The following is a 19,322-nucleotide window of genomic DNA, read 5'->3' as shown; positions in this document are numbered from 1 at the left end:
ATAATAATGATAATAATAATAACTTTATCCCTCTAATAAGCAGTAGTCACACCATCCGAGCGACGAAATTCATCTCCAAACTAAAAACATTAAAACATCTGTGCCTGTAGTAGCATTCAAACTATAAAACATTTGTTTATAATGGCTTAGTCCGTAGTGTTGCCGGTTTCGACTAAGCTACGGAGTCTAAGAAAGTACAGGTATCCCTTGCTTAACGCGGGATTTGATTAACGCTGCGAAACTAATTGCAGCAATCCCTTGATATACGCGCAAGAGTTTTGATTAACGCACCTTTAACCCTGCGACTTCCGCAGGGTTAAAGGTGTATCTGATCTGACAGATACATGCAAAATGTTTAATATAAATATTCTTACACAATTCAGTGTATAGCTTGGAGGTCATGAGTAGTTGTGCATTCTTATGTTACGAGTGATATTCCGCATTGTTTTTCGTTGTCAGTTTGGTTTAACACATGTTATGGAAAGGTTTGTGATATTTGACAGTAAATTGTATCTGAGAGATACCGCGACCTCCGATATCAGTATAGTATGGTTTAGTTGTTATTTTTTTATTCTTGGTTCAATAATTTCTAGATGATGGTTTATTTATTTTACTGAAGTAGAGAGCCAAAGGCTTATTTATCATACATGTCCTCTAGGAGATGTGCTTTATATTATGGAAAAATACTAAGGAAAGTGATCCGGAGCTTACTCCACCTTTACTACGAGTTGCCCATAAGGTTGCTTATGCTTGAATCCGCCGAAATTTTTAGTTTCTATATATTCGGCACGAAACTCTTGTAGTGTCTATATTCGGCTATGAAATAATGTTGGATTCAATATCCACTTAATTTGTACCATCATGTATTATATTTGCAGTGTTTTTTCTTTATGTTTTATTGCTTGTTTGCGAGGTCTGGAGAGTCATTTTGTTTGTTAACGTAGAATATATGCCGATAAGAAAAAAACTAAAACTGTTTAAACGACTCTTGATAACTTTTTTTGATAAAAAACTTGCAGTAAATAATGTAGGTACAGATATTTATTAAACATTTACTTGCATTCATTTTTATCTTTCCTAAAAGAGTACCATATAAAGCGAATTATTAATACAGTAATCGATCAGGGACGAATTGTAATTTTTACCATTGATTATTAGATTTGATTAACGCGATTTTGATATACGCGGTAACATCGAGGGATTAATTAACTGCGTTAACCTAGGGATACCTGTATAGTCACTTAAAAATGCGAGATGAAAGATTAGTAACAAGGATTAAAAGAAAAATTGGAAGGGGATTCGCTATGCACGAAAGTGCCAAAGTGCCGCTGTTTTGGTCATAACTCTCGGTATAACCGTTATATTACATTAGCTATAATAGCGATTTGGTGTGATACCCATTGAGCTTTAATGTATTAACAAAATACATTAAATATAAGTAAATAACGCAAGCCTGTAAAATTCCATACTAATACTGTGAAAATTGAAAGCTACACTTAAGAGAAAAACTGTCACTCGAATGATGTTCGCCCGACTGCTAAAATATTGCAAACAGCAGGTGAGATTTTATATTTACTTTCATTGTGCATAATTTATTTGTGGGTTTTAATATTTTAAAGGTCTTCTATTAAGCTGTGCTGTGATGTGCGAGACCCCTCGACACTTCTGCGCGTGTCCGAAGAAGGCAAATCCATTCCGATAATAGGGTGATCAATGCGTTTCGTGAGATGAGTGTTTATTATTATTATTATTATTATTATTATTATTATTATTATTATTATTATTATTATCGGAAAATTAGCTTTTCTTTTATGAAAATTCTAATTTTTAAAATGGTAACTATTTTCCTTGTACAACAGTTGGAATATAAACCACGTGATTTCACGTGCTGTATTACGTGACGAATTCTTACATCGCCTTATTCTTTTCTCCCTTTTGAGTTGACTCTTCTTGGCACATTGCCAGCCGAGGATCTCGGATCTGTGGTCGGACAATACAAGTGATGTGAAATAGCGGTATCTTTAGTGAGTCAGTTTCAATTACAGCGGTTTGAGAATGATTTCAGACCTCGTAATTCATTCGAGCACTAGACGAAATATTTCTCGGTCACGCATAACATGCACATTCATGTGTGTGTGTGTGTGTGTGTGTGTGTGTGTGTCCTGAATTGGATTATTGCAAGAGTAGGAAACTACCGGACTTGACAGCGAGTGGATTGCGTACTCGCTCTCTACCTCGTAGACTGAGTTTGAATCCCGCCTTGGATCTGAATTTTTTTAGGTGGGTTATGAATTTCATCCCGCTGTAAAATCACCTCCCCTTTATTATTTTTATTGTTATTATTATTATTATTATTATTATTACGTGATACCTCCAAGGAGTCCAGACTCATCGAGGGAGGCATCTACTGGACAACTCTACGTCTCCACCACTTAATCCACCAACTACAGCGAATTTCCACTACCATCATTTCCTACGCCAACGCCATCTACTGCCCACCACCACCACCATTAGTATTTTTGCCTGTAAATTTCATCCCGCAACGCCAATTTGTTTGTATGAGGGATGAAAAACCATCCGGGAGAAAATAAACCTGCTACTTTTTACTGAGTCATTCGCATGAGTATTTGTACGAAGGGATAACTTAAAGCTTATATTCCTTTCTGTTGTTAATTTTTTATTTTAAAAAAATGCCAAAAGTTTAACGGATTAACGTAACAATTTTTGTTATGTTAATCTGATTTTTTTGAAAAAGTATTCTAAGAAAATTCTCCTATTTTATTAATAATGCGCCCAATAGATTATATAGTGAATTACTGTAATGAGTATTTTCCAATAAAGGATGGACTTTCCAATAAATTCATTTGAAACTGATTTTTCTATATTATCTTTTCTAAATCAATGATTTCCATATGTTAATTATTGACAAACGCAGTGGAAGATATCACTAGGCCAAGTTGACACTTGGCCTAGTGATATCTTGATTGAAATGCTACTTTGTTCCATGTACTGAACAAAGCAACGGCACACTTTTGAAGAGATGGACATCTCATTTTAGATGTTTGCAAAGTAAAATTTTACTAGATTCTGAAATACAAATATTTAAGTCGTGTTTATAGCGTCAATTCTAAATTTCGTAGCAGTGGGGGGAAGTGACATTAGCGTAATATCAATAGGCATAATGTAAGCTAAAAACTGGAAAATGGCCGGAGATTTGCTTTGAGCAACCAGTCAGAATGATTTCGAACGGTAACGCCCAATATTTACAGGGTGTTCGGGATAAATTTGACAGTTTCGTAAGGAAAAAGAAAATCTTCTTTGTATCTATTAAATTTAATGAATTGACAAAAAAAACATTACAGGCAGAGTTAATTACAATACTATCAACAAGATTTACTCAAAATAACCACCATTAGCATCGATCACAGCTTCAATTCTGCTTCGGAACCTCGAACAAGCTGATGCTACAGTCTCCCTGGGAAGGGCCGCAAAAACTGTTTTAATTTTATCCATTAACTGGGCTTTTGTATTACTGGAAGTGCGATTGGTGTCTTTTTCAACTGCGCCCCATACAAAATAATCCATGGGGTTAAGGTCTGGGGAGTTTGGAGGCCAAACATTTGGACTGGTGAAGTCGTAGAAATTTTCAGACAACCATTTTTGACTTTTCCCAGAGGTGTGGCAAGGGGCCGAATCCTGCTGCCATACATACGGTCTACCATTGGCTACCCTTGTTATCCAGGGCTTGACTACAGTTAGCAACTCCACGAACAAAGCCCGAATTCCAATGCCAGGGTTCTTCAACACCTGTTCCTGCAGATTTGCGAGGAATTCTGCTGTACGAACGCAATCAGATCGTCTGCTAGGGATCTTTCTTCTTGCTACATCCTCGTAGTCACCATTGCAAGTCTCTAGTTCATGCCTGATTGTTTTTACTGTATTCAGGGAGCATTGGGCAGCAGTCGTAATATCCTTATTTTGATGGCGGGCACGAATCATCATGATACAAGTTATTCTCTTCCATGATTCAGGTGGGTTCCAGCTATCCATCCTTTCTGACATCTTGTATATGAATGAAGAAGGGTCCAAACTTTTAAATGAAGAGAAGTGTGTGTTAATACATGTAACTTACGGAAAAATATAATTAATTATAAATATGTCAAATTTATCCCGAACACCCTGTAAAACCGGCAAGCTACTGCTTAAGACAGTCTCCTCTTTATGGGTACCACTGTTCTGGAAGAGTATCTCTGGCTTGTGCCTGTTTTGTTTGATAGGTAGCCAGAGTTTATACTAGAGAAAAATCATTGCACCTCCATGTGAAATCGGAAATCTCTTCCAGTTGAAAAACTCGTATAATAGTTCCTCCCGTTCTAACCCAGGTCGTCTTTTCAAGTATTTCACAATGGAGACACTATAGAAGGCATAATTTATTCGTCTATTACACTATCATATTACATTCATGCAGTTATAAAAGCTGGAAATACAGTAGTGCTCTGACTTGATTATTTGAAGGCGTGACTTCTAAATTATTATAAATATTGCAGGTTCGTCTAAACTGCTGACGATATAGGTGCAAAAAAGACATTGTCATTATTTACCACTGCGTATGTACATCGGTTGTAATAAATTGACGACGATATAAACTATTATTATCAATGACATTTTGGTACTATCAAATTGCTAATGATAATGTACCCGAGTACGTTATCAGTAGTCTTTGGGTATGCGATTTCATTTCTCTCAGAAAAGTTTTTAATCATCATGTCACTTTATCTGCAGTTATCTATTGGGAAATGATAACTGCAGAAACTTCCTCAAAACCAAATCATCCGATTTATTTTCTCCCACTTTAAAACTCGAGATAATCTCACTCACGAAAACTTATATTTCCATTAAGACATTAGTGCTTAGTTGGTTAAAGGTTAGATAATCAATAAAAACTGAGCTGAACATGGTAATTTTAATTACCATGTTCAGGGATTAAAAAAAAAACTGCTTCTAGAGGAAAAAAAAAACTCGCTGTATGAGAATGGCTAACTCATCATTTGATTGAGGTCTAATAAACTTTCCTCATGTCAGACCCGGGTCTTTCTCCAAAGGACTCGTCTATACCAAATGAACTTCACGCTGATATCAGTAAACTATATTCATAACATTCTCTTCAGAAAATGAAAACAATACGGAAAAAATAGCATGTATTTCAATAGATTTCCCTTCACCAGTTATTGTTTCTATTGAAAATGCGAACTTAAAGGCTGATAAGCTTAGGAAAGTCATCTGACATTTGGTTGACGACAATATTTTTATAGTATAAATTTCCCATCGTTCTATCAATTGCATTATGGAGGCACTTATTATATCCCATATGGGATAAATTATCACGGATGCATTTATTCAGTTTTGTTATTTAAACAAATTAACTTCCTTATCAAAAACTTCGTCGCATTAATAAAAACATTTTTTTAATATAACAGAATATTTCCTTGGAATTACTAAGATTATTTCCTAATACCGTCATTTCTTTCAGAACTCTCAATTATTAGCATATGCGGTGAACATTAGCTTCTCGGAGCTCTTAAGTTTATCATTTTGTATTTAATGACAAATTAAACATTTTCGAGGCATGACCTTTCTATCGCACATCTTTTGGAAAAATTTGGGTTTTTGAAACCGATTAATCAATATGGATTCTTTTATTTTTAACCGCGGCTGTGAGACTTAATTTGGTTTTTATTGGAATTATGAAACAGCTTGAAGCTGTGAATCTGAATTTGGTATTCCCCGCCAGTTTATGAAACAAAAAACTCGAGTTTCGGAGAAGAAAATTTTGCCGTTCCCCGTATGGGACTAAGTAAATTAGCTGAAAAGAGACAAAACTGACAAAGTTTTTTCCTCTAGCGAAGTATATTTTTGTTCCCTTGGGAAGGCAGGGAGGGGGGGGGGAATGGATACCTAATATGTCTGAAATTGTATTCATTGAGTAAATGTTCAGCTTATATGGTTGGGGACCAACCAACTTAGGCATGGACATAGAGGATGAGGAAGACCAAGGAAGCAGTTTTGACAATATTTATATATTGTGACTATTGTCAAACGTCATTTTGAAGATGAGGCTCTACCAATTGGCACAACCACTTTCGTCTAATAGACTAACTCTATGAGTATTTTTGCTATATATATATACACAGAGTGTCCCAAAATTCACGCAAGAAGTAATTTTGATAGAAAACACAGGTTTTTAATTAAAAATTGTAATTTCTTATTGATTCATAAAGTATACAGTATAGGGTTATGCATGGAACAGCATATCGGGTAAATGGCCTCCACGGCTTTGCTGGCACATACGCACTCTTTTGTCGAAATTTTCCATGACCGCTATGCATAAATGTGGCTGAATTTCGTTGATACAGCGCTCAATTTCCTACTTCAAGGCGTGGGTGGTCGTGGGCTTGTTGGCATAAACCTTAGACTTCAAAAAACTCCAAAGAAAAAAGTCCAACGGCGTTAAATCACATGATCTTGGCGGCCAATTCTGATCACCAAAACGGGAAATTACACGACTAGGAAATGACTCGTGCAGTAATTGAATTGTTTCTCGGGCTGTATGGCATGTGCCACCGTCTTGTTGAAACCACATGTCGTCCACATCCATATCTTGCAATTTAGGCACAAAAAACTGGATTATCATGTCGCGATAGCGAGCACCATTAACTGTTATTGCCTTACCAGCCGCATTTTCGAAGAAGAATGGACCGATGATGCCTCCAGCCCAAAATCCGCACCAAACAGTGACACGTTGTGGATGCATTTGTTTCTCAACAATCACTCGTGGATTTTCTGAACCCCAAATGCAACAATTTTGTCGATTAACGAAGCCATCAAGATGAAAATGAGCCTCATCGCTGAAGATGATTTTGTTCGAAAAATAAGCATCCACTTGTTGTTCCATAATCCATTCAACGAACTCTCTTCGCTGTGTGTGGTCAGTAGGCTTCAGTTCTTGAGTCAGTTGAACTTTGTAAGCATAAAGATGCAAATCTTTCGTGAGAATACGCTGCAGAGAGCTTCTCGAAATGCCCAATTCAAGATCACGGTGCCGAATTGATGTTCCTGGACTCTCAGCAACACTCTCACGAACTGCTTCGATGTTTTCTGTTGAACGACTTGTTGAAGGATGGCCAGAGTGTATAAGATCACTAATTGATCCAGTTTCTTTGAATTTTTTAATTAATCTTTTTCACAGTTGATGAAGTTAAATCACTATTCCGATCATATTTTGTACGAAAATTGCGAACTGTAGCTGCCAAACCTTCATTATTTTAAAAATATTGCTCAACAATGAAAATGCGTTGTTCTTTCGTGTAGCGCTCAATTTTTAATAACCCTGAAATGTCAGCTGTCACGCTGTCTTTTTTTTCTCGTTGGCAACACTTTACCGCACAAATGGCGCTAAATTTAAATCTTGCGTGAATTTTGGGACGCCCTTTATATATATATATATATATATATATTCCCTTTTCATGCATGAATAAATCATGATTAAATGCACACGGACACTTAATGCCCTTCTATTACAGAAATAGAAATGATACATACACATGCATCCGTTATATTTTTGTTTCACGAGAGTTATGTTTACCTTGCAGATATTATACTGACTTGCTAATGCTAAGTTATATCTATCCGATTGCTCTTTTCAGCTTAAAAGCAACAAATGCCGATGGCAACAGATAACAGCAGATATCGTTGAATAGAGTAAACCAGCCTAAATCAGGAAAATACAATGACTTGGTGTTCGGTTTCACTCTGTACCACAAATCGCCAGAGAACACATGCATCGCGGGACATAGACAAATAATCTTATACTAACAGTCTATACAACAATGGATAAGTTTACGAAAGCTAAGTTTACTTGTCCGCAACAGACCTTTCGGCGTAATACGTAAAGAAGTTGGGCATAAATTTAAAGAAAATTATATTTTGACAACCTCTTCAGGATAAAGAGTCATAAACCTACTTTGATATTTTTGGAGTATACTGATCTCACTTTTTAGTTAATATCAAATAATATTAACAGTGAAATGCCAACATACTGTGTCTATAACAGCGTTTCGGAAATGTTATATAATTTTTTATTTATTTTTTCTTTCGAAGAACGAAACATCTTATAAAATGTCTACGATTAGTGAATAATTAGAAAGCGGGCATGGTGGGATAGTAGCTTATATTCTTGGTTTAATCCTTTCTCTAAGTGTAAGCAAACAATGTTTGCGCGTAAAGTATCATCGCGGCTGGGCTACTTGTATATAGAGTATATGTACAAGTACGATAGTAGCGTATTTTAATTCTTATTTGAGTAATATTTTGCATTATTATTATAATGCTATTTTTAAACTGCATGCACTTGATCATATTATGGCTAAAACCACATACTGTAATAGATAATTACTGAAAATAATTCGTAAATAGTATATTTTTTTTAACCCAACTATGCTAAATGTTAACGTTAATTGTATTCCATACATCAATCTTTTTTACTTCATCGCCATACGAAACAACAAGAATTTTTCGGATGAGCATTAAAAACAAAGTGTGGTGCTATTACAGCAAGTTCAACTGTATGTGAGAAATCGATTCGCTTCTCCCCCCCCCCCCCCCACGCTCTCTGTTCCCTTCATCCCTGCTTGCGCACCCTATTGATTTACGCAGCGCAGTGGTTATCTTTCCTTGCACTGTATAGTGATTTTTGTATCATATTGTACAAATGTACTAGGTCAGTAACGCCCTTGAAAATGTACTTTTAGATTCATGTTGCTGTGAAAGAAATATTAAGCTTTATTTATTGTGGATGTGACTGGAAAATTACTATTGCAAATACGATATGTTCTAGAAATGCATACGGTTAATGAGCAATAGTATACGCAGCTTTTCACGACCCCTCCCTTCCTGCTTTATTGAGAACTGTACTCAGAGAGAAGTGGGATTGTAAACAAACGGCTCTGTTGCAATGATGGCTTAAAAAACTATCTAAATTTAGCATAAAGTATCACATAACTTAACTAATTATTGGTATTGAAAACGTCTGTAAGAATTGAAACTGAAAATGCAACTACATTGTGGATAAAGGATGCGACTGATATTCAAGATAGTGCTGCACTTAATTGATTTAAAAATTATTTTAAATGATAGATTATAAACTAGCTATAGCATTTTTTAACTTTAAATCTTTGGTTCTAGATCAGAACATTGTGAAAATCAATGTTATCAAATAACAGAATTAATGCTTTTGTAGATGACATTGCTTTGACCTTTCCTTCAGACACAGTATGAAATGTATATTGCGGTAAACTCTGATCTACAAGTAAAATGTTGGTCTCACTGAAATAAACTTGGTGTAAATGTAACAAAAATAAAACATGTAATTTGCAAAATGGAATATCCAGTTCCAATTTTGACATTATAATATGCGTGCACCTTTTAGAACTATACGGAAAAATTCAGTGAAACTAGCCTTTTTTCTCTTTCCATTAATAGTATGGAAAGAGAAAAAAGCTATTGTCATTATGCATTTTTTTGTCCAAAGCTAATTGTAATTTAAGTTGGAGATTGTACATAGCTGATAAAGCTAAGTGTACTGTTTGAGTTATTACATTTTGCATGGGTTCAGGCCACTCTATAGTATGAAATTATAAGTTGAGAAGGAATACTTATCTTATTCCACTAAAACATATAATTTTGTGCAAAATAATAGAATCAAAATAAATAATTTAAAATTCTTTAATGCCTTATTTTCAAAGTGAGTAGCTGCAGTCCTCCATTCATATTGGGGGTTGGATAGTTTTGGCGACCCATTCCGTAAAAAATGCCGCTGTGTAAAGCATCATGTCTACACAGAAAAGAATTAAAGCCCAAGTAGTCTCAGTATGCGGAATGGTGGTGTCAGGGTGATATAGCAGGCCCTGCAGTATCGTCAGTCCGCGACGCAGAAATTGCTTGAATGTTGCTACTTGGAATATAAGAGGATTGAATAAATGCGGGAAATTGGCTAATGTGATGAGAGAGATTGAATATTAGTATACTAGGAATAAGTGAAACTTTTTGGAAAGGATCATCAGATTTTGAGTCGAAACTTCCAAATGGTAAGATATATAAAATATATATGTCAGGTGGTGAAATATCAAGAAGAGGCGTAGCGTTTATTGTAGAGAAGAAAACTAATAAAAACATTATCCATATAATCAAAAAATCAGATAGAGTAATGGTAATTCTAGTGAAATCTAAACCTAGAGATATGCTGATCATCCAAATATATGCTCCTACAGAACAGAATGAGGAAGAAGAAATAGATATCACGTATGATGAAATTGAATGGTGTATAAAGGAAGTTGGAGGCAAGAAAGATTGAATTATTTGTGCTATGGGTGACTGGAATGCAAAAGTTGGATCAGAGAGAACACCTACACGCGTGGGTCCATTTGGACCAGGAATTCGGAATGAGAGAGGACAAAAGCTGATTGATTTCTGTAACAAGCACAATCTCATCATAACTAACACTTATTTTGAGCAAAAACCAACAGCAAGATACACATGGGAAAGTCCGGATGGAAGATACAAAAATCAATTAGACTATATTGTAGTCAGTAAATGTTACTTCAATGGAATATGGAATTCAAAGGTGATGACTGTGGATCTGATCATAGACTTGTCTTAATGAAGATGAATATTCGCCTGAAAACAATAAAATTTAAAAGAAGTCAACCCCTAAAATAGGATCTGCAAATGGTACAAAATCCAATTATAAAATTAAAATTTAATGAAAATATTTCAGAACTGCTGTCTGCATAGTTGCAAAACAAAAACGATCTCTCTAAATGGAATAGACTACAAGCAGCTAATCATAACATCTGCTAAAAACCACATCAATAAACAAGAAGAAAGAAAGAAAAAACTGTGGATAACTCAAGAGGTAATCAACCTTATTGATGAAAGGAGAACATGGAAAAGAGGAGCAAATGAAGAAGAAAGGTTAAGATATAAAACTTTGGATAAAAGAATCGAACAGTTATGTAAAAGATTGAAAGAAAACTGGATAAATAGGCAGTGCACTGAGATAGAAGAATTACAAAATAGGAACAAAACCAGAGAAGCATTCCTGAAAGTGAAAGAACTTAATGGAAAAGCAAAAAGCACATAGTCAAATAACATCAAGGACAAAGATGGAAACATACTCATTGATAAGGAAAAGTTACATGGAAGATGAAGATGGGTCATCATCATAGAGATCTTATCAGATCTCTGTGAAGCTGCTGAAAGCTTTGACTGGCAATAATAACAACTATTTAGTGGAATTCTGAATGGATTCCACTAAATATTTACAGAATCCATCTATAAAACAAGAATTACCTGAAGTTTTTACAACATCTATCTGTATACCAATTCCAAAGAAACATAATGCACAAAATTGTGAGGATTACAGAACTGTGAGCCTAATATCCCATTCATCTAAAATTATTTTAACCTTCGTTAACAAACAAATTGAAAGAGCCATAAGCAGTGAATTGAGTGAACAACAGAAAGGCTTCAGAAGAGGAATGGAAACCATTAATGCTATCCTGGAACTAAAAATACTAATATAAAGATCACTTGAAAGAAATAGGAACATTTACATATGCTTCATAGACTTTTAGAAGGCTTTTGACTGGGTAAAACATAATAAAATATTCATATATTAGATAAATTAGACATAGAAGATCATGTACTTAAGATTATAAAAATGATTTACACCAAACAGAAAATGCAGCTGTTTAACTCTGAGACTTCTGAAGTGAAAATAAAAAGAGGAGTTAGACAAGGTTGTATCCTTTCACCAAATCTATTTAATATCTATAGTGAGACAGTGATGAAAAAGATTGAAAAACAAAAAACAGGAATTAGTATCAATGGTATAAAATACAACAATCTTAGATATGCTGATGATATCATTCTAATAGCAGAAAACAGAAACAAACTAATCAAATTACTGCAGCTACTAATTGAAGAAGGTAAAGAATTTGGATTAGATATTAATGCAAAAAAAAACCAAATTTATGAAAACTCAAAAGAAAGTAGATCTGAGCCAGAAATATTCATAAACAATATGAAAATTGAACATACAACAGAATACAAATATTTAGGCACCTACTTTACTGCAGATGGAAAGCAAGATTAAGAAATAAAAATAAGAACAGCCATAGCTAAAGATGCATTCTGGAAAAATAAAAATCTGTTCAGAAGTTCTGTGAGTATCGAAACAAAGAAAAGAATGATAAGAATATTAGTGTGGCCAATTTTCATATACGGGAGACCTGGATATTCAAGAAGAGAGTAAGGCAACAGATAATGGCCTTTGAAATGTGGTGCTATAGGAGAGCTCTGAAAATCCCATGGACAGAGCATGTGGCAAATGTTCTAAGAGAATGAGTAAACAGAGATCTTTATTACAGGAAATGATCTAGAGAAAGATGAGATTGGCAGGACATGTACTGAGAGGGTCAGCAGGACAGAGGATATTCAATTTTAGAAGGAAAAATTATGGGAAAAAGGATCAAGAGGCAAAAAACGAAGGACATGGCTTGAAGATATAAGATCATGGACGGGATCACATGGCTATGCAGAAACAAAAAGGAAAGCCACCAACAGAGCGAACTGGAAGGACATGGTGCTGCACCCTCTCACTGAGGAAGCTACATGAAGAAAAAGAAGGTGATTTTTTAGCTCTAAACCTTTTTGAAGATTGAATGGCTTCCCCTTCAATCTTTAAAAAGGTTTAGTTAAAATCTCCACCCTAAGACTTGGGCCAGTCATCAGAAAGCCTATCGGAGATTTCATAAGCTTCAGGGGAAGAGTAAGGCAAACAATTGCTGTTGTTCCCGAACCTTAACACTATAAATTTTTTGATATATTGTGAATTCTCTGGTTAATTTTCTTGAGATGTGGGGTTAAAAGCCAGAATTTTAGAAGACTTGCTCAGCTTTGCATCATCTGTAAACAACTGCATATCACCATTGAAACATTTCCCAATATCATTAACATGCTGGTTAAACAGCAGTTTCCTCAATACATACCCTTTGGGCACACCACTAGTGTCTTTCCTCTTCTGGGATATTGCTCTCCCAATACACAACTTGTTGATATCTATCAGACAGTGAATCTGCAATAAAACTCACTAATCACTTCCCAGCAGCTTTATGATTGGAAGTTGGTTAAAGAAAATTATATGAAACAGGACAAATGGAAGAACACTACATGATATGTCTTAGCACCTCCGTATTGCAGTTGGAAGAACAACGCCCTTCGATTGGAAAAGGCCTAAGTTCGATTCTCGTCATGACGGGAGGAATCTTTATATGGACATTTTCAATTGAAGGTGAGTTAACCGATCTCATACAGATGTAGCAGGGTTTTTTTCTCCCGGAAACTCGGGTTTTTCATCCCACATACAGACAAATTGGCCATTCAGAACACACGCAATTTACAGACAAAAAAATACTAGATGTGGTGGTGGGCAGTAGATGGCGCTGAAGTTGATGATTGGTAGTAGAGGTTCGGTGTGTGGTGGAGACAGAGAGTTGTACAATAGGTGTCCTCCCGTGATGAGTCTTTGGACTCCTTGGAGGTGTCACGAATAATAATAATGTCTTCAGCCTAGTTTTAACCTGATGAGTTTTGTTAAAAACTTGATCAGAGATGGGAAACCACATAGCTCACAGACAGTTCTGGCAAAATCATGTAACATGAATTATTATTAGCAGTTAAAAATGCATAGGCAGAGTTAAGTTAAGGTGATATTGCTATTTAAATAGAATGGGGAAATGAAAGAATAGCTGAATGTCTAAAGTAAAAAATGTTGAACAGTATGCAGAGGAAGATCTACAAGATAGATCTTATACTGTTACAAAGTTTTTTTTTAGAAGGTAGAACTGTCAGATTAATGATATTGTAGAGTACTTAAACTCAATTGCTACTGATGATGGTTGGAAAGGCCCCTGTTCAAAATCCCAAAAAAGTAGGCAAACAGACTAACAACCTTATCATAATAATAATAATAATAATAAATTAAGATTATGAAAGCCAAAAATGCTTGGAAAGTAAGGGCATTAAAGGTCTGTAAGTACCACATTCTTACTTATTACATGATGAATGTATGATGATACTGAAAATTTAACAAGTAATTAACAAATCTGAAAGAAATTTTGTTGACTTCAAGATAACAAACCTTAGTTGTTCTACTACCATGGTATTCTTTTCATTTCTTGAGTCAAAATGCCAGGAAATGAGTGTTGATGGTCACGAGGTGACCATCAACACTCATTAAGAAGAAGATAGAATAGTTGAGATACTGAATAGCCACTTTGCAAGGGTATATCAAGCAAGTGACGTTAATGCTGTGGCATGTGACAGACCTATGTGGGAACACAGGTGGATGAATTGGAGATTCTTGGGATATTGCAAAATCTTAATGTGAATACATCTGTGGGATTAAATGGGATATAAGTTCATGTTTTGTGGGAATGTGCAATGGAACTGGCAGTGCTTCTGAATAGGCTCATTAATTTAAGTCTTAGCTCTGGTGAAATTCCATGAGAATGGAAACAGGGCAAAATTCCCTTCCTCTAAGACTGCAGTTGCAAATTATAGACCAATCAGTACTTCAAGAGTGGTGGTAAATGTACTAGAAAAATTAGTCAAAAAGAGAATACAGGAATGGGGGTAGGAATATGATACTTGATGAGAGACAACATGGCTTTGTGATGGGTTAGTAATACCTTAGTAATTTACTAATTTTTTATAATGGAGTGACACCTGAGCTGGAAATGGAAATGGCTGTACATTGATTCTGCTGGGATTTGCAAAGATATTTGACTAAATACCACATGGAACTCTGTTACACAAATTAGAACAAATGGGGGTGGATATGACACTGGTTATGTGAATAACATGTGGCTGCTTGACAGATATCAAAAAGTGGTATATCGAGCCACAGAATCCAGGCTAAAGCTGGTAACTAGTGGTGTGTTACAAGTCTCAGTGCTAGGACCACTATTGTTAAATTTGTACATAAATGATACAGGAAATAATCTGAAAGGAAATATTCAGTTGTTTCCTGATGAGGCAAAATTAGGTAGAGTAACAGCGAATCAAGGTGATGTGAAGAGCTCGCAGGATGATTTAAATAGACTATTGGTATGGGCAAAAGATAATGGGTATCAGTTTAATGCGGAGAAATGCAATGCTGTGCATTTTGGGGTTTTAGGGATTTCATTGTCTACCACCCCTAGGGATTTAGGGGTGGTAAACAAAGAGTTAAAGTTTAAATGACATATTGCATAGGTAGCTCATAAGAATCTCTGCTATTAAAGAACACAGGTGGAAATAAGGAAGTTGTTATTTCTCTTTATGAGGTCTTGATACATCCACATCTGGATTACTATGCTCAGGTTTGGTCTCCTGGGTTTCTTGGGGGGATGAGTGATGGAGAGGATTCAGAGGTGAGCAATATGGTAAGTGATCTGTGGTACATTCCCTATGAGGATAGATTGAGGGTGTGTGGACTGCAGAAATTTTCCTTTATATTTTTATTTATAGTTTTGCTATGTTTATTATATTTTGCAATGAATACAAATCTTGATTGGAAACTTATGTAATTGAAATTTTAAAAAATTGCCTTTTTTTTGAAACTTCAGCTAATTAATATAAAATTATGGTTAATGTTGACATGTTTAATTATTATGTAATAATCAGAATTGCTAATTTATTTTAGGCACTTTTAAAATTGGCAACAGCACATCTTCAAAGAAAAATTCCTAATTTTCCTGAAGCAAAAGGTGAAAATGGAGATAGCTTCAAGTAAGTCAATTTGTTATACTGTATATGTACATACATGTACTTGTGTTAGTTAGTGTTTTATATACGAGGTGGTATCAAAAAGTTTCTAGACTAGATTTGTAACACGCCAACAGATGGCAGCACAAGGCTGCATGCACAGTCACAGGGAACACCTACCTTCATAAGTCAGTGTGCCAAAAGACATCGTCCTGTGTACATCGGGAGCTGTGCAACTGATGCTATTCTTGACCACCTGCGTTACCACATCTGCGATTTCATCACAGACAGCAAGTTAGAACAAAGAGCAAACATAAAATATTGCATGAAACTGGGCAAATCTGCCACAGAGATATTTGACATGATTCAGCAAGTTTACGGCGATGCTGCAATGAGTCGTTCAAGGTGTTTTGAGTGGCATGTGTGCTTCAAGAGCGAAAGAACATCACTGGAAGACGATGAGAGAACAGGAAGACCTTCAACGAGCTCAATCCCCAAAAATGTCGAAACCATTCGGCAACTTGTGCATGATGATTGTTGGAGAACACTCCACAACATTGCTGCCATTGTCGGTGTGTCATACGGAAAACAGTCCAGGCAATCCTCACGTGTGATTTGAACATGTGCCTTGTTGCTGCCAAGTTCGTCCCCAGGCTGCTGACCAAGGAGCAGAAGGAACACCGCGTCAAAGTCTGCCAAGAACTCTGTCAGCGTGCCGTAGATGACCCATCCTTCATGTCAAGGATCATTACTGGTGACGAAACTTGGGTGTACGGGTATGACCCTGAGATGAAGCAGCTGTATTCACAGTGGAGGAGCCCATCATCTCCATGACCGAAAAAGGCGAGGCAGGTCTGCACCTTGACCAAGTGCATGCTCATCGTCTTTTTCGACATTCGCGGCATTGTGCATCAAGAATTCATCCTCGGGGGCCAGACCGTCAATAGCGATTTCTACTGCCAGGTTTTAAGGTGTGAGGGAGGACATTTGGCGAAAGCGACCAGATCTGTGGCACGCGAAAAACTGGATGCTCCACGACGACAATGCACCCTGTCACCGAGCTCTCCTCACATGTGAGTTTCTCACCAGAAACAACATGATCTCACTTCCGCACCCACCCTACTCACCAGATTTGGCTCCTGCAGACTTCGCCCTCTTCCCGAAGATGAAGATCCAGCACAAATCGCAGAAGGTGCTTGATATGCTTTGAAAAGAAGACTTCCAGGACACATACCATAAGTGGCAAGAATGCTGGGAGCACTGTATTGATATGCAAGGGGACTATTTTGAAGGTGATAGTGTGTAAATGTAGATAAATAAAGAAAGTTCTCGTAAACAGAGCTAGTCTCAAAACTTTTTGATACCACCTCATATATATATAAAACACTAATTATCAGTTTGTTGGAGATTTTAATTTTCCTTAAATAGTTTTCCTATAGGTATTATACTTTACTATTACAGTGGTGATGATTTTTTTGATTCAAAGACATACAGTTTTTTTGCATTTTAAAGTCTCTGAAATTGGAATGTCTTAGAATCAGTGGTGTCTTACAGTTATTCTCAAAAAAAAAAAAAAGAAAAGAAAAGAAAGAAACAAAGAAAAGGATGTTACCGCTTAAGTGGAAAGGAAGATTGGTTTGTCAGGGGAAGGTTGTTAATTATTATTATAATTAGTGCATGTAAATACTTGTTCATTCATAATTTTCACTTCAGCTGAGTATTGTGTTTTGAGTTGAACTATAGTGTGGTGTGCAAGATAGGATACCAGAGGAGTGTTTTCCTGGAGGAATTAAAGAAAGTGTGGCTATGGCGATTAAGTGTGTGAAAGGGTAGATGATATGATTGTGATGGTGGGCACGAATGACTTGAGAGGCAGTGTAAATTGGGTGGCAAGAGATCCGAGATTCATGCTTCAGGTTGTACAAAAGAAAACACAGAGAGGAAAGATTAGTGTGCATGTTACATTAGTCATTATCATACCTGGTAACCAGGTATGATAATGACGAGCTGAGCAGAAGAGCAGTAATAATGAATGGCATAATAGCCAGAATGTGTCAGAAGAGAGGATTGGAATACGTGGTTGCTTGGAGTGCATTTGAGGACAGAAAGGAGCTGTATGCGAGAGACCAGTTGCATTTGAATGCGGTAGGACATAGGCATCTGGAGAGATTTGCTGTTTTCTGAACGAGTTGGTGTGCCAATGCAGCGAAACTAGAATTCCCAGGGTGGATGGTAGCAGGAGGTGGCCTCTTATGGGAATGGGTGCTTGGGGAAGGGGGACGACATCAGGTAACTCTTGAGTCCAGTAGAGTCTGAAGAAGATAATGATAGGTATAGAAGCAGTGACATTTTTATGCTTTATACTAATGCCAGGAGTATCCGGAATAACAGAGATGAATTGGTGGCACTGATAACATCAGCCTGGCCAAAGATTATTGGGATCTTTGAGACGTGGTTGATGGAAGAGCCTATAATAACAGGAATAGAAGTAGCATGGTACAGCATTTTTCGGCAGGATAGGAAAGGAAGACGCAGTGGTGGAGTACTGCTTATGATAAGTGATGACTTATGTCCTCTAAGAGTGGAGGCTTTGGAAGGCAGTGACACTAATGGTTTTGAAAGCATATGATGTGAGGTAGAGGTGGGAAGGACAGGATATTTAGTGAGATGTTGCTATAAGCCAAGGAGCACAGAGGGCGGGAGCAGGAGATGATTAGGCAGTTGAGCTTGGCAAGTGCAAGAAGAATGATTGTTATGAGAGATTTTAACTATAGTAGTATAAGTTGAGAAGAGGAAAATACATGTAGTAATAAGGAAATGGAATTTCTGGAATTCTTGAAGAATTGTAATATGTAATAGAGAACATGTAATAGAGGGAACAAGAGGTTCAAGAGTTTTGGATTTGGTCATAGCATCAGAAAAGCTAATGTTAACTGAGATAACATCTCTTTCCTTTGTTGGAGAGAGTGACCATGTGGTTTTGACTTGGAAGATGAATAGACATGCAGGAGTATCAAAGAAAAGGGGACGTATGTGGAATTATAAGATAGGTGATTATAATAGTCTTAGATATCGATTTGGGGCAGTTCCATGGTGGCAGAATTGGAAGGCCAGGATATCATTAGTGCTTGGGAAATTGCAAAAGAATATTTGTTAGCAGCAATAGTAAGCTGTATTCCACGGGTGAAGAAGCGGACACAATTTGGTGTAAAGTGGATGACAAACAATATCAAACAGGAACTGCAGGTGAAAAAGAGGTTATGGAAGAGATATAAGGAGAGGGAGTGGAGAGCAGATGCATGAAGAATATAAGACACAGGCCAGGAGAGTGACTAATATGGTAAGGAATGCAAAAGTGGAATATTAAAATGCTGGCACTAAGATCCAAAGAAAATCCTAAGGAATTTTTTAGCTATGTGGCTAGTAGGAGGAGAAATGATTATGGAAGAATGACATTG

General features: G+C 36.4%; 1 protein-coding gene across 1 annotated transcript in view; it reads left to right on the top strand.

Moving 5' to 3' along the window:
* nwk (FCH and double SH3 domains nervous wreck) overlaps positions 1–19,322 on the top strand; it is a 493,235-nt gene that overhangs the window by 65,790 nt on the left and 408,123 nt on the right. The window contains exon 4 of the mRNA XM_090406304.1: positions 15,803–15,888. Within this exon, the coding sequence (XP_090262430.1) occupies positions 15,803–15,888 (86 nt within the window). The remainder of the gene's footprint in view (positions 1–15,802; positions 15,889–19,322) is intronic.

The sequence above is a fragment of the Typopeltis vanoorti genome, chromosome 16 (assembly GCF_054136105.1).
Source record: "Typopeltis vanoorti isolate ZY-2024b chromosome 16, IOZ_Tvanoo_1.0, whole genome shotgun sequence".
NCBI lineage: Eukaryota > Metazoa > Arthropoda > Arachnida > Uropygi > Thelyphonidae > Typopeltis > Typopeltis vanoorti.
The sequence above is the reverse complement of the archived record's forward strand: the minus strand, read 5'-3'. Positions and strand labels throughout refer to the sequence as shown.